Raw genomic sequence first — 15,185 nt, 5'->3', positions numbered from 1 at the left:
TTTGTTGCAAAAATGTGATATTGTATGTCCAAATTTCAGAAACTAGAAACAACCAATGTTTGTACAAAGAACCCTTAACAACTTGGGATCTCCTACTCATGCATCCATACTTTGGGTATCCAGTCCTTTCTTCTTCTTCTATCCTTCCTCCACTCTCCTCTCTTCTCTTCTGTTCTAGAACCCTTCATCTTCTTCCTATAGTACTTCCTACACCCCTATCTAATCTCCTCCTCACAACAAGTACATCCACATTACACACACACCAACACCAACACCAACACCCTCTAACACCCTAGCACACAACACCCCTTCTCCTCCCCCTATCAACCCGTCCCTCCACCCTCCTCCTCTCCCCCACCAAGAACGCATACACCCTCCTCACAATCTCCCCCTCGCTCCACCCCCCCTTTTCTTCCTCATCCATCCCGAAAACACCTCCATAAAGTTCATCACTCCCCCACGCCCGTCTAAACATCTCCCGGAAATCGTAAACGACGTCCAAATGCCATTGCTCGATCACCACGGACTCGTCGATGGGAAGACCGGTAAGGGGGTCGTGTTGAGTGAGGTCGGGGGAGGGGGTGAAGGTTTGGCCTAGGAAGCGTTGGAGGTTGGAGGGGAGGAGTTTGCGTTTTCCTTTGGCGAGGGTTTTGAGGGAGGGCGGGTTGTTGCGGTGGTTGTGGATTACGGTGGAGAGGATGGCCCAGTGGGAGGTGGTCCAGAGGGGGGTGGGCGGGGGGAGGGGTTCCTGGGTTGGGAGTTGGTGGTGGTGAGAGGTGGTGGTGGTGGTGGCGGAAGCGGCGGCTGAGGTGGAAGCACCGGTGGAAGCTTGGCCATTATGGTGTTGAGAGGTCGAGGTCGACATCGAGGTCGAGGGCTCAGAGGGTTGTTGTTGTTGAGTGAAGGAGGAAAGTGGTGGTAGGGGAGGGTAGAGCGGCTGCAGAGGCTGCAAAGGCTGGAGAGGCGTGACGATGTTGCGGTTGGAAGGAGGGATGGGAGGCGGTAGTGGTCTGCGGCGACCGTGGCCGAAGAGAGAGACGCCGGAGCGGATGACCGGGGAGTTTTCGAGGGTGGATGTGGGTTTGATGAGCGGTGGTGGTGGCGGTGGTTGACGTGATGCAGCAGCAACCTGTGGTTGTGGTTGTAGTTGCTGTTGTCGTTGCCGTCCTCGTCCAGGGCTCAGTGGGCGAGGGATTGGCGGCGGCGCTCTCGGCAGTGCCCGTGCTGGTGCTGGTGCTGGTGCTGGTGCTGGTGCTGGTGCTGGTGCTGGTGCTGGTGCTGGTGCTTGCGCCGGTTCATGCTCGTACCATTCGATATCCTCATCCATGTCCATATCCATATCCATGTGCATCTCTGCCTCGTCGTCCGGTTTGTGTTCTTCGTCCTGGTAGTCCTCCTCGCACCTCTCAGGCGAGTTCTCCTGAATCCTCTCCGAGCCAGCTGGACTAGGAACAGGACTGCTCTCCGTGTGGGTACTGGGCGAGCTGGTGATAATCACTGGAGTGGAACGACCCCCAAACACAGGACGCCTCTGTTCAACGTCTGCGTTGCGTCTCGGAGTAGGCGACTGTCGGACGCTATTGGCAAACTCCACCACACGACCGGGCGTGCGACTCTTAGTCGGCGGTCGCAAGGCAGACTTGATAGGGGAAGAGTTCTTGTCGGGCAGAGATCTGAGCGGTGGTGGCTCGAAACTTTCCTCGGTAGATGATTGTTCTTCTTCGAGTTCCACTATCTCGTCGTAGTCGTCCATGTCCTCTTCAGGCGCTTGCTCCTCTTCATTCTCCTCGTTCGGTCCGTATTCAACGCTCTTAGCGGGCGGGTCCGAGAACAGCTTGGAAATGGACTCCTTTATACCAAACAGCAACTGCTTAGGTTTGTCAGTTATCGAATTCGGAGTGGTGCCTGAGCCTGAATTGTCGTCTTTGAGCGGTACAGCAGTCGTGACAGTGGTCTTTGTTCCGCCGCCCCGTTCGAACAAGGGGAGCTTAGCCCCTGGTTCGCGTCGCATGGGAGTGAAATTCTGTTTCTGCGGGACCGGAGTGTAGATGCTTCCAGACTGTGGTGGTGAAGAGGAGCCGATGATTGAGGAAGAGTGCCGAAGTACACGCTGGGCCGGTTGCAGGGGTCGTGAGGGTTGCCCTGACAACACGGGAGCTGTACCCAGAGGTGAAGGCTGAAACGGCTTCTGGGAAACTGGCACGGAGAGATGTTGAGATGATGGAACGCGACCTATAGGAGTCGTTCCCAGCTTCCGCTCAGCCTGGCCTGTAGCAAGATTCTGTGACCTTTCCGAAAGGATTCCCGAACCCGATGACACCTTTCCGTTGGCTTGGCTCTGCCTATCGTGGACTTTGGGTTCAGGCAGAAGAGAAGCATTACCCTCTGGACCCTGTAAGCTTAACTCCGGAATAGGTGCAGGCGACGAAAAGAAGCCCGAAAGATTCGCCTTCTTGTTCGGAACCGGCTTTAACGCAGGCCGGAACTTCCTGGCCCGATTGGAGTGAAGCAGGCTAAACTCTTCCAGCTCGTCGCTTTTGTCTGCAGCTGTGTTCAGCTGATCGCGAACCATCTGGCTCTTGTTTGATTGCCAGCGGGAGCTCGGTTGGGGCTGGTGGGTGGAGGGAAGAAAGCCGACAGGATCATTCTCCTTCAAGTGAGATTTGGCTTTGACTGCGGGAGAGGAACGCATGGCTTCGAGGAGGAAGAGATCCTCCTCTTCTTCTTCTTCCTCCTCTTCATCCTGCCCCTGCGTCTGCTCCCGCTGTTCGTCTTGGTGGTGGCTTTCTTCTTCCATATGATCCATCCGGTGGTCTTGCTCGTGCTCGTGGTCGTCTGTCCGCTGCTCAAGCGGAGATTCTTCACGTTGATGGTGTTCGTCCGTATGGGAAATATCGTAGTCTTCACCTCCGGTGTAGTTCTCGTGGCGAGCCTTCTCCACTTCAGTCACTTGTGGCGCTCTCGAGCTTCGCAGTTGATCACCTCGCGAGGAAGCCCTACCACGCTCGAGCAGCGACTCGCCTTGGCGACTTTGTTCCGAACCACGACTCGCCCGGTGCTCTTGACTTTCCTCCGCATAGTCATTTCGGGTTTCCTCCGCCTCGCTCCTTTCACGTTCTGTCGAACTTCGCTGGTGGTCACGCCGCCAGGAACCTCCGCCTCGGTCGGACTGAGACTCTTGTCTGTGGCTGCCTTCTTCCACATACCCTGAGTGATGCCCTTCCCTTTCTTCTTCATACTCATGCCGCTCGTCCTCCACTTCGGTCACCTTTCTGGTTTCCCGTTCCTTTGAGCCTCGTCGGTGATCATCTCGCCTTGAATCGCTAGCTCGGCTGGACTGCGACCCGCGCGGCCCACGCGACCAGTGGCGGTGACTTTCTTCAACGTGACTCGATTGGCGACCGCCTCTTTCCTCTTCATACTCACGCCGCTCCTCCTCCACGATCTCTTCCGTCACCTCCCGCACTTCCCTCGCTTCCTGTTCTCCGGAACTTCGCTGACGGTGACCATGATCCCAAGAAGAAGAAGACGAAGCTTTACCCCGGTCGGATCGGTTGGAGCGGGAGCTCCCATGTCGGCGGCTCTCCTCGCCACGCCCACCGGAGTGATAGTGTTCGCTCTCGTGCTCGTACTCTTCCCGGACCTCCTCCATAATTTCCTCAGTCACCTCTCTCGCCCCTCGTTCTCTCCTTTCCCGATCTTCCCTCGTCTCTTGCTTTTCCGACCTCTGCCGAGAAGACGAAGCTTTACCTCGGTCGTCAGACCGATTAGAGCGGGAGCTCCCGTGTCGGCGGCTTTCCTCCTCACGACCACTCGAGTGACGACCCCCCGAGTGATAGTGTTCGCTCTCATGCTCATGCTCATACTCCTCCTCCCGTACCTCCTCCACAATCTCTTCCGTCACCTCCCTCCTTCCCCGCTCCCTTCCTTCCCTTCGTTCCCGCTCTTCCCTCGTCTCCCGTTCTTCCGACGACCTGTGCCGAGACCCATGCCGAGACCCATGCCGAGACCCATGCCGAGAAGAACCATGCCGGTGGCCATCCCGTCCATGTCTCCTAGAGTGGTTACTACTTTCCCTGAAACTGCTAGACCTGGCATCACCCCCTCCATAGATTCTCTCTTCCTCTCTCTCTTCGGTCACCGTTTCAACTTCGACGCTTTCCCTAAAGCGAGCTTTGGGTTCCCGCTCTTCTCCCACGGATCTTCTCAGAGTAGAGTTTTCCGGCCGTCCATGTCTCCTGCCAGAATGACTACTCTCCCTGAAGCTGGACCTGGCCCTGGCATCACCTCCGTAGCCTCCCCATATTCGCTCTTCCTCTCTTTCTTCAGTCACCGTTTCAACCTCGATGACTTCCCTATGATGACGAGCTTCGGGTTCGGGTTCGGGTTCCCGATGATGATCCTCACTTCTGGCTGATGATCTCCGAGTAGAGTTTTCCTCCCGAGTAGTAGTACGCTCCCCTCCAGAGCTGTAATTATGGCCGCTGCTGTCGTGGAAACCAAGGCTCGCGGAGGCGGACCTGTCGCGGGTCACGTTGATTTCTTGACTGTGACTGGATTCCTCTGCTTGCCAGTCCATTGCCTCATGCTCATGCTCATACTTTTCACGCTCGCGCTCGCGCTCGCGCTCGGAGAAGGAGGAAGCGGCCTTGTTTGTGCTGCCGAAGCTGGTGTTGGGTTGAGCTTGTCTGGTGGAAGAACTGGTGCTAGCTTGACGGTGACTGCCGAAGCTGGTCTCGGCTTGAGCTTGTCTGCCATGAGTGGTGCTAGACTCAGCTGGAGGATGTCCGAAGCTGGTGTTTGCTTGACGCTGTGTGTCGAAACGGGTAGTCACTGAAGGTTGTTTTATGGCATAGCTGCTGCTGGCCTGAGCTTGAGATCTGTCAAAGGTTGTGCTGGCATTGGCTTGTCGGTCAAAGCTGGTGTTGGCCTGACTTCGTCCACTGAAGCTAGTCTCCGCTTGCGCCGGTCCTTCAAAGCCGGTGGTGCAGCCCGGAGCATACGATTCTCCGAAGATTTGGCGTTGGTTGCCAAAGCAAGCATCGCCTTGAGCATGCAATTCCCCGAAGACTTTGCGTTGGTTGCCAAAGCCAGCATCGCCTTGAGCATGCAATTCCCCGAAGACTTGGCGTTGGCTGCCAAAGCCAGCATCGCCTTGCCTTCCTCTCCCAAAGCTGGCAACATCCTCAGATTGCCTGCCAAAGCCATTGTGGCCATAAGCTTGTCTATCAGAACCGGTACTCGCGCGGCTTTGCCTCTCAAAGCTAGTGCTGGCGCTGGCACTGGCACTGGCAGTGCCGCTGGCGTCTTGACTTCCGGAACCACGCTTGCTCATCATGCTGCCAAAGAGCGGGTTGCGCCCGGTGCTTCCTCTAGAAGACCCGGGCGGATCTGGACCGAATGGGTCGTCCATAACAATGTCAACGGCACTAGTAGTGATGCCAGCGGTGGCTGATGCTTGTCTTGAGCTTTCCCCGGCATCAACGGAAGCTTGCGTCGAAGCATTCCGTGGCGATAAAACTTGTGCTCCTTGGGCCACCAAATTCTTAATTGAGTTGAATAAGCCAAAACCCGATCTTTCGGGCTGATTAGGAGTATTGTCAAATTGGGCTTGGGGCAACGGCTGAGGTTGAGGCTGAGCCTGGGACTGGGAGGCCCTAGAGGCTGACGGTGACGGCGAATGGCTGTCTTTGACCCCAGGCATCCCTCGGAAGGGACTGCGCAAAAAGCTTCCCCTACCTGGAGGCGACGGAGGGTCCGAGGTTACCTGCCGCAGTGCTTCACCAGCTCTGATGATTGGGGATAGAGCCGGCCGGTTCTGTGAGTCGGGTGGGGGCATCAGATTCTGAGGGTTAAGAGCCGGAAGACCTGGCGAGGTCAAGGATGTAAGTCGGTCGGCCGGGGTTTCGTTCGAATTCGATCGGACTCGGCGTAATGGAGGTTCGGGGCGCTGCTGCTCGTGTCGGGAGAAGCTTCCAGTTGGGGGAGAGGAAGGCATCTCATCGTCTAGAGCGGGCTCGGCGGACTCGGTGGGCTGTCTATGCTCGTCATCGTCAAGCTCGGCGTCGTCGTCGGCCTCTACGTTGGCATGAGAACCGAAATCGTACTGAAAGTCGTAGTCGCGGGGTTCTGGAGGGACAGGAGATGGGGTCTCATCAGGTGTCAGAATACTGTTCGACGCATATAAGGGGGTGGAGTTATTCACAGATGAAGGCCGCTCAACAGAGGGCTGGATGCTTGTCTTTGTTGTCTGTTGCTGAACATCTGTCTGAGATTTTCTAAATAACGGACTTGATGGTTCAGGTGGCAGAGCGCCTCGCGATTCTCTTCGAAGGTGGCCGTGATATAGGACGCTTGATTCCTGTCTTTCGAATTGGTCATAGTCCAGAGACCGGTTTGACGAATCCATCCCATCGTTACCACGGACATCTACGTCCAGTTGTCTTTCAAGCGACCGATGTTTCTGTTGGTGTGGAGACTTTACCCACAATGACTTGGGCTGTTGTGCTTGTTCTTGCCGTACTTCTGCTTCGGTTTCCTGCTGTTGCTCATACTCCAGGTTATCCTCAAGCTCCTGCTCCTGCTCCTGTTCCTCTTCATGGTGAGGTTCAGACTCCGGCTCACGTTCAGGTTCTTGTGGTGATTCGGACCGCTGTTCAGGCAAGGGTTCGAAGTCTGGCGTGTTCCCAGCTATTGGCTCAAATTCTAATTCCCGTTCGCGTTCCAGGCGACTTGTTCGATTTGCTTGCCGCTGATGCAAAAGGCTAGATTCCAACTGTACTCGGTGTTGATGTTCTTGTCTTTGTTCTGCCCGAACCCAACTACTGGATTCTGACGCGGGTTTCGGCCCAGGTTCCGGTTCTGGTTCATGCGTTTTCCCCTTGCGCGGCTCTCGTTGTTGTCGCTTTCGTGGTTCTTTTTGAAACCATATGTCGGATTCTTCAGGCTCTTCTTCGGGCTCGGATGCAGGCTCATGTTGTGGTTCTGCCTCCTTTCCACGTTCAGACCTTGATTCGGGTTTCGGTTCCGATCCAGCATCGGACCCAGGCTCAAGCACAAGTTCCGACTCTGGTTCGCGATCCAGATCCGGGTCCCGTTCTTCCTCTCGTTCTGGCTCTGGTTCCGAATCTTGTTCCGGTCCTGGACCTGGTTGGTTCTGGTGCCTTTCCAGAGACTCTTCGCCCTCATGCGCATCATCCTCCTCTACTTCCTCCACCACCTCGGCCTCTCCCCTGTTATCTCCCGTCGAATATCGATATAGCGGGTCGTAACTGGGAAGGGGTGCCCTTGGCGTAGTCGTCAAATTGGGGTTGACAGAATAATCGATTGTCCTATTATGACTTGATCGGTCGTCCGATTCCTGCTGACTTATTCGCAACGACCCGATCGTCTTACTGATGTAAAAGCTTGTCGTGTCGCCATCACGAGCATCCTCGTTTTGCGCTGCTTCGTGCCCTTGCTCCTCGACATAGCTCGAAATTTGCTGCATAGATAGTAGCGAATATGGATCTATCATGGTGAATTCTTCGCCTGGCAACCTAGTTTCTGTTGGCTGAACTGGTGTATCCCTCGGTGTCGCATTGTCATCGTCGAGCTCCGATTCGATGTCGCTATGCGATTCGCCACCACCAAAGTCTGCGAACTCGACGTACTCATCTCCATGTGAAAGTTCCGACTCTAACTGGGGTGTTTCTCGACGCGCGGGTTCCGGTCGCAGCTGATCGACCCTGGAGGGTTGCGCTCTAGGTGCCCCGTTCCATCGTCGAGCGGCCGGTGTGTCTTGAGGTGGGTTAAACGAGTTGTCCAGCCATAAGTCGCCTTCCGACTCGTCAGGCCTAGGGGCATCACTCGAGGGAGCTCCAACACCTGTATTGCCCAAGATAACGTTTGACGGTACTCGTTGAACAATGCGCTCGCGACGGATGGGTTCCTGATTCCGATTTCGGTTTCGGTCTTGTTGGTCGCGCCTGGATTGCGCTTCGGGCCCAGGCTCATGGTCGGAGTCGTCTTCTTTGAGCGCCGTAAGATCTCGGTCTATCAGTGCCGAAAACTCGTCGTGTGCAATCGAATGCTTCCTCGGACGGCCTCGTTTCCTTCGCGCAGAGCCCGGACCCAGCAGACTAGGCTGTCTCACCGGCGAAACACCCTTTCTCCGCTTCGGCGCACGACTGCTGGGCCCTGGTGTCAAGCTTATCCGCCGCTTTGTACCTGGTGTAAACCCGAGCTTGCTGAAATCGATTGTGACATCCGAATCTAGAACGTCCTTGGACGATGATCGTCTCTCGCGCAGTCGGAACCCGGGGGTCGCTGGTCGCATCGGGCGAGTCGTCGTCTTTGGTGTCTCGGAGCGCAAGGCCGTGCCTGGAGTAGCTGTTCGTGGTGGCCTTCCGCGCGGCCTCGGTGTAACAAACTCGCCAAGTCGAGTAATATCGTCGTCGCCATCATCCTCCACGCCGCGCAAGGGAACCGTAACCGAAGTCGTCCTTTCTCTTTCGCGGATGCTGCGAGCGGTTGGCGTCGAGTGCTGAAACAGACGGCGACTAACACTGCTTCTTGAAGTAACTCTCGAGGACTCGGCTTCGACAGTGACCAGCAGGCGCTGGGGCGATCGCGCGTCTCCAACGTCCAATTCGAACATGCGCTTTCTCGGCGTGCTTTCTCGGAGGGCTTGGACTCGTTGTGTTCGTGGAGTGGGCTGGTTTCTACGGGAACCGCGACGCGCCGATGCGGGGAGGTGGGCTGGGATAGCTGGTGTCACGGAGCGAGAGGCTGGCGTGGCGGCCGTCTCGAGGAGTGGATCCGTGGACGACGAAATGTCGTCGACCGACATCATGGACGCGTCTTCGTCCTCGTCCATGGCAGCCCTGGTTGTGGGCGCATGAGGCCCTGTGTGATGGTGGTGGTGGGTATAGCGCAGTTAATGGAGTGGATGGTCAAGCAAATATGTAAATGTTAGCAAAGGATGCATCAGAGGGCGCATGCGCATAAACCTCCTATCCAAAAGGTGCGGATCTGAATGCTAGCAATTGTTTACTTTGGGATTCCCGTCGTTGTTGAGGCGACCCGACCCATGATTCATTGACAGTTTTGGATCCGTCGCCAAGCAACAGCTGTAACTGCGGGCCAATGAGAACGCGACCGCAAACTGTCCCCGCGGTTCGGAAAACCCCGGTCTTCAGCTGGCAGGCAAGGCAGGCACGGCAGGCTGGAGGGAGTCCACATTTTCAGGGCTGGGAATGCTTAGTCAGGCACGGACCCCTCCCACGCAGACGTCATCGCCTCGGCATAATGTTTTGCAGTATTTCGAGACTCTTTCACGATCAACAACATGGGATTGTTGGAGGTTTGCAACACTGAAATATGGGGAATTATGCCGCCATGTGTCAACACAATTCTCACATCCTGGAAGGGAACACATCTTGGCACGGGTAGGGCAGCTGGAACAAAGATAACTCCATCTTTACACCGTCCCAACCCGGATTACTAATTCTAAACCTATCCCATCCGACATCTGACGACACCACCATATCCGCAGTAGCAAATCCCATGTCGGATATGGGCGCGCCCTTTACATGACGTGATCGTGCTAGCGAATGGCTTCACATTCGTGAGAGTCTTCACGCCCTTCGACTCTTTCCCAGCGTTGAGCGCGTGTGCAAGTCAAACTTCATGACGGAAAAACGTCAACACCAGGATCGGCTGGTGTACAACACCTTTGTTAAATAACTATAATCCACCATTGCTTTGAAATCACGATTGTTACTAATGTTCGTGCCGTGAGCTCTTCTTCTTCACCGTTCTCAACAGTTTGTCTCCTTTTACATTACACCAAGTAGAACGGTGATGTGAATGAAGATATAAACCAGTTCGCATCACCTCCTCCATCATCGTCGTTTGGACGATATTTAGCAGTAGCAGCAGCAGCATCAACATCAGAGCAGCCATCTATTACACTCAAGACATATTCTACAAAGACTCTCTCCCACTGCCCCTCCACCATCACAATGGCCATCACCACCTCTGCAGAAGACCGCGTCCCCCGCGGCGACGTCGTCGCCCCCTTAAACTTCTACGCTCCCCCCTCGGACGGCTCGACACCCCTCCAGAACATCGACCCTCCCCCCGGCGTTCCCGAGCGCAACTTCTCTTACGAAACCCTCCCCATCACCATCCACGACATCCGCACCAGCTCCGACCGTGATCCCTCCTCCTTCACGCTCGACAACGACGCCTTCCAAATCCTCCAAGGCCTGCCCCCCTCCGCCGAAGAAGACCCTGCAAAGAATGGCGGCTCCAACTTCACCTCCGACGCCTCCATCTCCCAACTCTACTACCCCGAAGTCACCTCCCTCTTACTCCAAAACATCCCCGGGTCCAACAAAGTAATCATCTTCGACCACACCATCCGCCGCACCACCCCCTCTGCGCCCCGCGGTCCCGTGCAGCGCGTGCACATCGACCAAACCGCCTTCTCCGCCGCGCAGCGCGTGCGCCGGCACGCTTCCTCCCCCGAAGAGGCCGAGCGGCTGCTGCAAGGCAGGTACCGCATCGTCAACGTGTGGCGGCCCCTCAACAAGGGACCGGTGGAAAGTTTCCCGCTGGCGTTTGCCAGTTCGCAGACGGTAAACGACAAAGATATCGTCCCTGTTGAACACAGGTATAATAATGGGTATACGGGCCAGACGGCGGGGGTGAAGCATGATGAAGGGCAGAAGTGGTACTTTTTGAGCGGGATGACGGGGGACGAGAGGATTTTGCTGGAGTGCTTTGATAGTTGGGCGGGTAAGGAGGAGGAAGGGAAGAAGGTGAAGGGGGGACGGGTGCCGCATACGGCTTTTGAGGATCCGAGACAGAGGGCGGATGCGGAGGGACGGGAGAGTATTGAGGTGAGGGCGCTGGTTTTTGGACCTTGAGTTGGGGAGTGTTGCTTTGGGGGTGGTGATTGAGGCATGGTTGGAGGATTCTGGGTGAATCGGTCATGTTTTGATAGGGTTAAGGGATGGGTTTGAGGTATCGTATGCAGATAGATGTTCGAACCAATGTGTTCGGGACACTGGAATTTATCTTTGCTCTTCTGTTAAGCTAGTAACTTTTAGCGATATCTAAACAAAATGACTATCAGTCTTTCTCTTGTGATGAGCTGATGAAACTCATCCTGCCAGTCGTTATGTGGTTGCCGAATCCGATATGGATGCCTTGGAGGAAGATATGCATAAAGCAAAGCGAAGCCTAGCTGGCTCCCAAAACACCAAGGCTATGTCAAACAACATGCGGTAGAACCACGAGATAATGAACGAACCGAAAAGGATCTATACGTAATACCTAATGCTAAAACAGCAGATATGAAAGCATCGAATGCTCAAGTAGCACCTGTGATAAAGTCCAGTAAGATTTCCCTTGAACTCCGTAACCCCTTCAATGTATGCGCAACCCTCGATCCAGATCTGAACTAACGCCTCTCCGTACCGCTTTTCCTTCCTGCGCGCGATGGAGGCAAAACAGGCATCATCGTAAAGGAGGAAACATTCAGTATAATATGTGAAGCACCAAGTGCCAGACGGCGCTGGGCACTCTCTTTCGTCGTCGCGAACCGCTTGTCACCGACCATGCTCTTAGTTCTCGTCGAATTCCGTTTCTTAATTATGTCTGGGCCGCCGTCTTCTCTAACCACCGCGGCCGCCGCGTCCCTTTCTGCTGCTGGTCCGGCTCATAGCCACGCCGCCGTTGGCACTAGACTGTCTGCTCATAGAGACACCCCCAAGCGCCTTAGCAGGAGATTGATGATGAGACGGAGTACCCGAGCGACCACCCTTTGACGGGGTGCCGAGACCGAGGCCATTGGTTGGCTCAGATCTTTCGGGCTCGACAGGCTCCTTGATCGGGGGAAGACCAAGGCGCTGCCTGAGTTCGTTCTCCGATGGCCGCTCGCCCTGAACAAAGGACACGAATCTGCGGTCCTTGATCGGGAGCGACACCGATTGGAGAAGCTTCATGCTTCCATGCTCAGTCTGCAGATTGGCGCCCATGCCGTTAAGTTGGTCGTACTGCTTTAGGGCATGCATAACCATCAAGTCCCCGGTCACGTCGTCAGTTGCCAGTGCTGCCGGTGTATTAAACTCAGACTGCTTTGCATGGCCCTTGACGTATTGTGACGGGAAGGCAGGAGGCTGCTTAGGGTCCTGACTACTAGTCAAACGCTCAAGGTTACCGGGGAAGTCGAAGTTAGCGAGCATCTCCAAGCCCATGAGTTTGTCGTCAAAGTTGGGATTGTTAGCCCCAATTTTGTTGCTGCGAGTAGCGTGCGACACGTTCCTCTCCATCATCGGCGCCGAGGGAGCCGACTCCGAGTCGGGATCATCAGGGTCGCCGCTACCGGAAACACTACCCTCAGGGGACGAGATGGGGCGGCCATAGTCATCAAATCGTGGCTTATGGGTAAGAATGTACTTGTGCGCCGCCAAAGCCGACTGGTTGTAGGTCATTGACAATTCCTTGTCCGTGAACAGCTTGTCGATGCTGTAGATGGGACCGGTGGTCTTGCGTTGGACCAGACGGTCTGTCTGCCAAAGGGGTGTAGTGCTGTTGGGATCGAGGGCGCGACGTTGTGGCGCTGGTGATCCATCGTCATCATTCATGTTGCGCTTTCTTTTCTTGCCGTCCATGCCAGTCATGTCCTCCATTTCTCTCCGCAGGCGGGTGGCCCGCTTGCCATGTGTGCCTCCAGGGCTGGCTGGGTTTGTAATGCTGAATTGGTTGGGGTGCAAGAGGAGCGCGGACGCATCGGCAATCTCGAGGGCCTCCTTTTCCTTGTTGAGTCTGTATTTCTTCGAAGTGATAATGTTGATCAATCGGTCACGGAGGGTCGAGGCGAGCGCTTTGTGTTCTCTGTTCGCAAGCTCCGTCTTATAGGCATGCGTGTTGAGGTATTCGGCGATCTTTTTCTCGTAGTCGAACTGTGGAACCAAGAGTCAGCATTGGCAGGAGAAACGGTTAGGACAGGGCGACGTACTTTGAATTTGGTGAGAGCATAATCGCGTTGCTCTGCGAGATCCTGTACTTTTTCCATCCACTTGGCAAACTTAGGGCCAGCCATGTCAAGGAGGGATCGCGGAACTCCCTCGGAGTCGGTGCCATTGAGCTGGTTGAGTCGTCTCTGATCCTCTTCAAAGCTGTCTAAAGGTCGGTCGACATAGGGGTCGACTCGCATGACCAGACTGGTGTCAATCTGGATCTTCTGTAGTTGTTCACGAAATGCCTGGTCTCTGTCCTTGCTCCATTTGTCGGAAAGGGTTGCAATACGTTCGGCGAGCATTTGGCGACGCTTGTCTCTCTTGGACTGTGACTGCGACTGCCCGGGAGGAGGGGAAGCGTTGGAGCGGCGATCAGGCCGTCCGGGAGGCGCGTCGGCCATGGTAACGTCGGTAGAGGCCATGGCGAAGGGCCGCTCGTAGATGTGTTTCTTGGTTGCTTGGTTTTGATAGTATCCAGACTAGGTAAGACCAGGCGAGGTAAACCTCAAGGCGAGGCAAGTGGGCGGGAGAATGGGTGCCCGGTGCAGAGATTTGAGGCTGGAAGACTACAAGTCAAAAGTCGACTGGACGACGGGAAGAAAGTTGCCCTCGTCCGCCGATGGACGGGCGCGCAGAAAGGTTACAGCGCAAGGGCGAGGAAAGAGGAACGGCTTCTGGTGGTCGAAGCGGATTTGGACATAGTCCTCGTATGGTCTTCGTAAATATTTGTCGACAGCGAGGAGACGTATGGTGCAGATGGAGAAATATGTAGGATAAATTGGGGTTGACAGCAGGATGAGCCGAAGTGGAAGGAGAATGCGGGCAGCGGCACGCAAGAAGTCGGCTCACGTCCGGCCACCGGCTTCACACAGGGTTGAGTCGCTTCTCCCCTTCTCACAGGGCCCTTACTTCCTTGCCCTGGCATTGTTTACAGTGATCAAGCTCCACCGCACAGGCGCTGTAAGAGCAATCTGCCGCGGGAAGCAGCGATACACCTGCAGCTGATGCTCGTTACTGTGGCTCAACCTCCGCAATGTGGCTGACTTATACGCAAACTGCCTGCCGGAAGCTACAACCTCGATTGGTGCTGCGTAGTGTAGACAATCCACTAAATGCTTACGGCCAGAGCCGTGTAAGAAAAAGTTCGTGCGGCTCGGGCTGTCCCTCAAGGGACCCTCTCACCGTGGAAAGTGGGGTGAACTGCACAAACAGCGGAGCAAGGTCAGGACGGCAGCTGCGTGCGCGGGCAGGCAACGTCAGGGCGGGCAGCTGTCCCGTCGCATCATCGTATCCCGCTTCCCATTCAACAACCTCGAAGACAGTCCCCGAGCTTCACAAATGGACTGGAAGACATAGACCATCATCACATACACCACCATGGAGCACCTCTCGATAAACGATCAACCCCCACCGCCGCCCTTCCCTCAGGGCCCCGGCCAGCCAGGACCCGGCATGCCTCCGCCGGGACTCCTTGGAGGTGGCCGTCCTCCCCAGCCCCAGCAGTTGCCCGCGCAAATGTTCACCACAGCTGCCCAACTCCTCGACCTCACCGATAGTAAGAAGGAACATTGTGGAAATATCTTTGGACAGGAGAGCTAGGCTGACCATCAACAGAGAAGCTAATGGTAGCATTGCGCGACGGACGAAAGCTCACGGGCATCCTCCGCAGTTGGGATCAGTTTGGTATGCCTCCATGAACCTACCTCTCACAACACATGACCACCTACACACGCACCGAGCACGAGCATGAGGAGGTGACTGTGTTAACGCGAAGCCACTTTTTCCCACCATACTAGCCAACCTAGTACTGCAACAAACAAAGGAGAGGATATTCGTGCCTCCAGGCACGCAGTCACCCGCCCAGGCCAGGGGGCTCTACGCCGACGTGGACCGGGGCATCTTCGTTGTTCGCGGCGAGAACGTGCTCCTTATGGGCGAGATCGACCTGGACCGCGACGACGACCCGCCCCCGGGCTATGACCTTGCCGACCTCGAACTGGTGCAGACGCTAGCCAAGCAGAAGAAGGCCGAGGAGAAGGCCAAGGAGAAGCGCAAGATCAAGAAGCTTTCCACCATTGGCTTCGAAGGGGAGAACGTTGGCGAGGCGCTTCTATGAACAACATGAAATCACGACACCCTTAAGCTTTACAGATGGGACCGGAGGAAAGAGACGGG

The 15,185-nt window shown here is 55.6% G+C and overlaps 4 protein-coding genes across 4 annotated transcripts; 2 read left to right on the top strand and 2 right to left on the bottom strand.

Annotated features, from left to right (window-relative positions):
* Positions 1–9,040, bottom strand: B0H65DRAFT_203064 (uncharacterized protein). The gene is made up of 2 exons (XM_062821824.1): positions 6,206–9,040; positions 1–6,151 (listed from the first exon to the last, which is right to left on the bottom strand). The coding sequence occupies exons 1-2, from the start codon at positions 8,855–8,857 to the stop codon at positions 293–295; spliced, it is 8,511 nt and encodes a 2,836-aa protein (XP_062681947.1). The 5' UTR covers positions 8,858–9,040; the 3' UTR covers positions 1–292.
* A 688-nt stretch (positions 9,041–9,728) lies between these two features.
* Positions 9,729–11,288, top strand: B0H65DRAFT_203048 (uncharacterized protein). The gene has a single exon (XM_062821823.1). The coding sequence runs from the start codon at positions 10,005–10,007 to the stop codon at positions 10,911–10,913; it is 909 nt and encodes a 302-aa protein (XP_062681946.1). The 5' UTR covers positions 9,729–10,004; the 3' UTR covers positions 10,914–11,288.
* On the bottom strand, positions 11,289–13,541 carry B0H65DRAFT_203047 (Sds3-like-domain-containing protein). The gene is made up of 2 exons (XM_062821822.1): positions 13,010–13,541; positions 11,289–12,953 (listed from the first exon to the last, which is right to left on the bottom strand). Exons 1-2 carry the CDS (start codon positions 13,430–13,432, stop codon positions 11,664–11,666), a joined length of 1,713 nt encoding a protein of 570 aa, XP_062681945.1. The 5' UTR covers positions 13,433–13,541; the 3' UTR covers positions 11,289–11,663.
* A 921-nt stretch (positions 13,542–14,462) lies between these two features.
* B0H65DRAFT_425960 (uncharacterized protein) lies at positions 14,463–15,126 on the top strand (the record flags this gene model as incomplete). Its single annotated transcript, XM_062824608.1, has 3 exons — positions 14,463–14,565; positions 14,625–14,693; positions 14,807–15,126. The coding sequence occupies 3 exons, from the start codon at positions 14,463–14,465 to the stop codon at positions 15,124–15,126; spliced, it is 492 nt and encodes a 163-aa protein (XP_062681944.1).
* Positions 15,127–15,185: the final 59 nt, after the last annotated feature.

Source organism: Neurospora tetraspora, assembly GCF_033439725.1.
Source record: "Neurospora tetraspora strain CBS 560.94 chromosome Unknown B0H65scaffold_4, whole genome shotgun sequence".
Classification (NCBI taxonomy): domain Eukaryota; kingdom Fungi; phylum Ascomycota; class Sordariomycetes; order Sordariales; family Sordariaceae; genus Neurospora; species Neurospora tetraspora.
The sequence above is the reverse complement of the archived record's forward strand: the minus strand, read 5'-3'. Positions and strand labels throughout refer to the sequence as shown.

Bases quoted from the DNA above. Each gene is read 5' to 3' on its own strand.
- B0H65DRAFT_203064 (XM_062821824.1), bottom strand. From the start codon at position 8,857: ATGGACGAGGACGAAGACGCGTCCATGATGTCGGTCGACGACATTTCG. The intron at 6,152-6,205 runs GTGAATAACTCC...ACACCTGATGAG, and splicing joins CTGTTGAGCGGCCTTCATCT to ACCCCATCTCCTGTCCCTCC.
- B0H65DRAFT_203048 (XM_062821823.1), top strand. From the start codon at position 10,005: ATGGCCATCACCACCTCTGCAGAAGACCGCGTCCCCCGCGGCGACGTC.
- B0H65DRAFT_203047 (XM_062821822.1), bottom strand. From the start codon at position 13,432: ATGGCCTCTACCGACGTTACCATGGCCGACGCGCCTCCCGGACGGCCT. The intron at 12,954-13,009 runs GTACGTCGCCCT...TTGGTTCCACAG, and splicing joins ATGCTCTCACCAAATTCAAA to TTCGACTACGAGAAAAAGAT.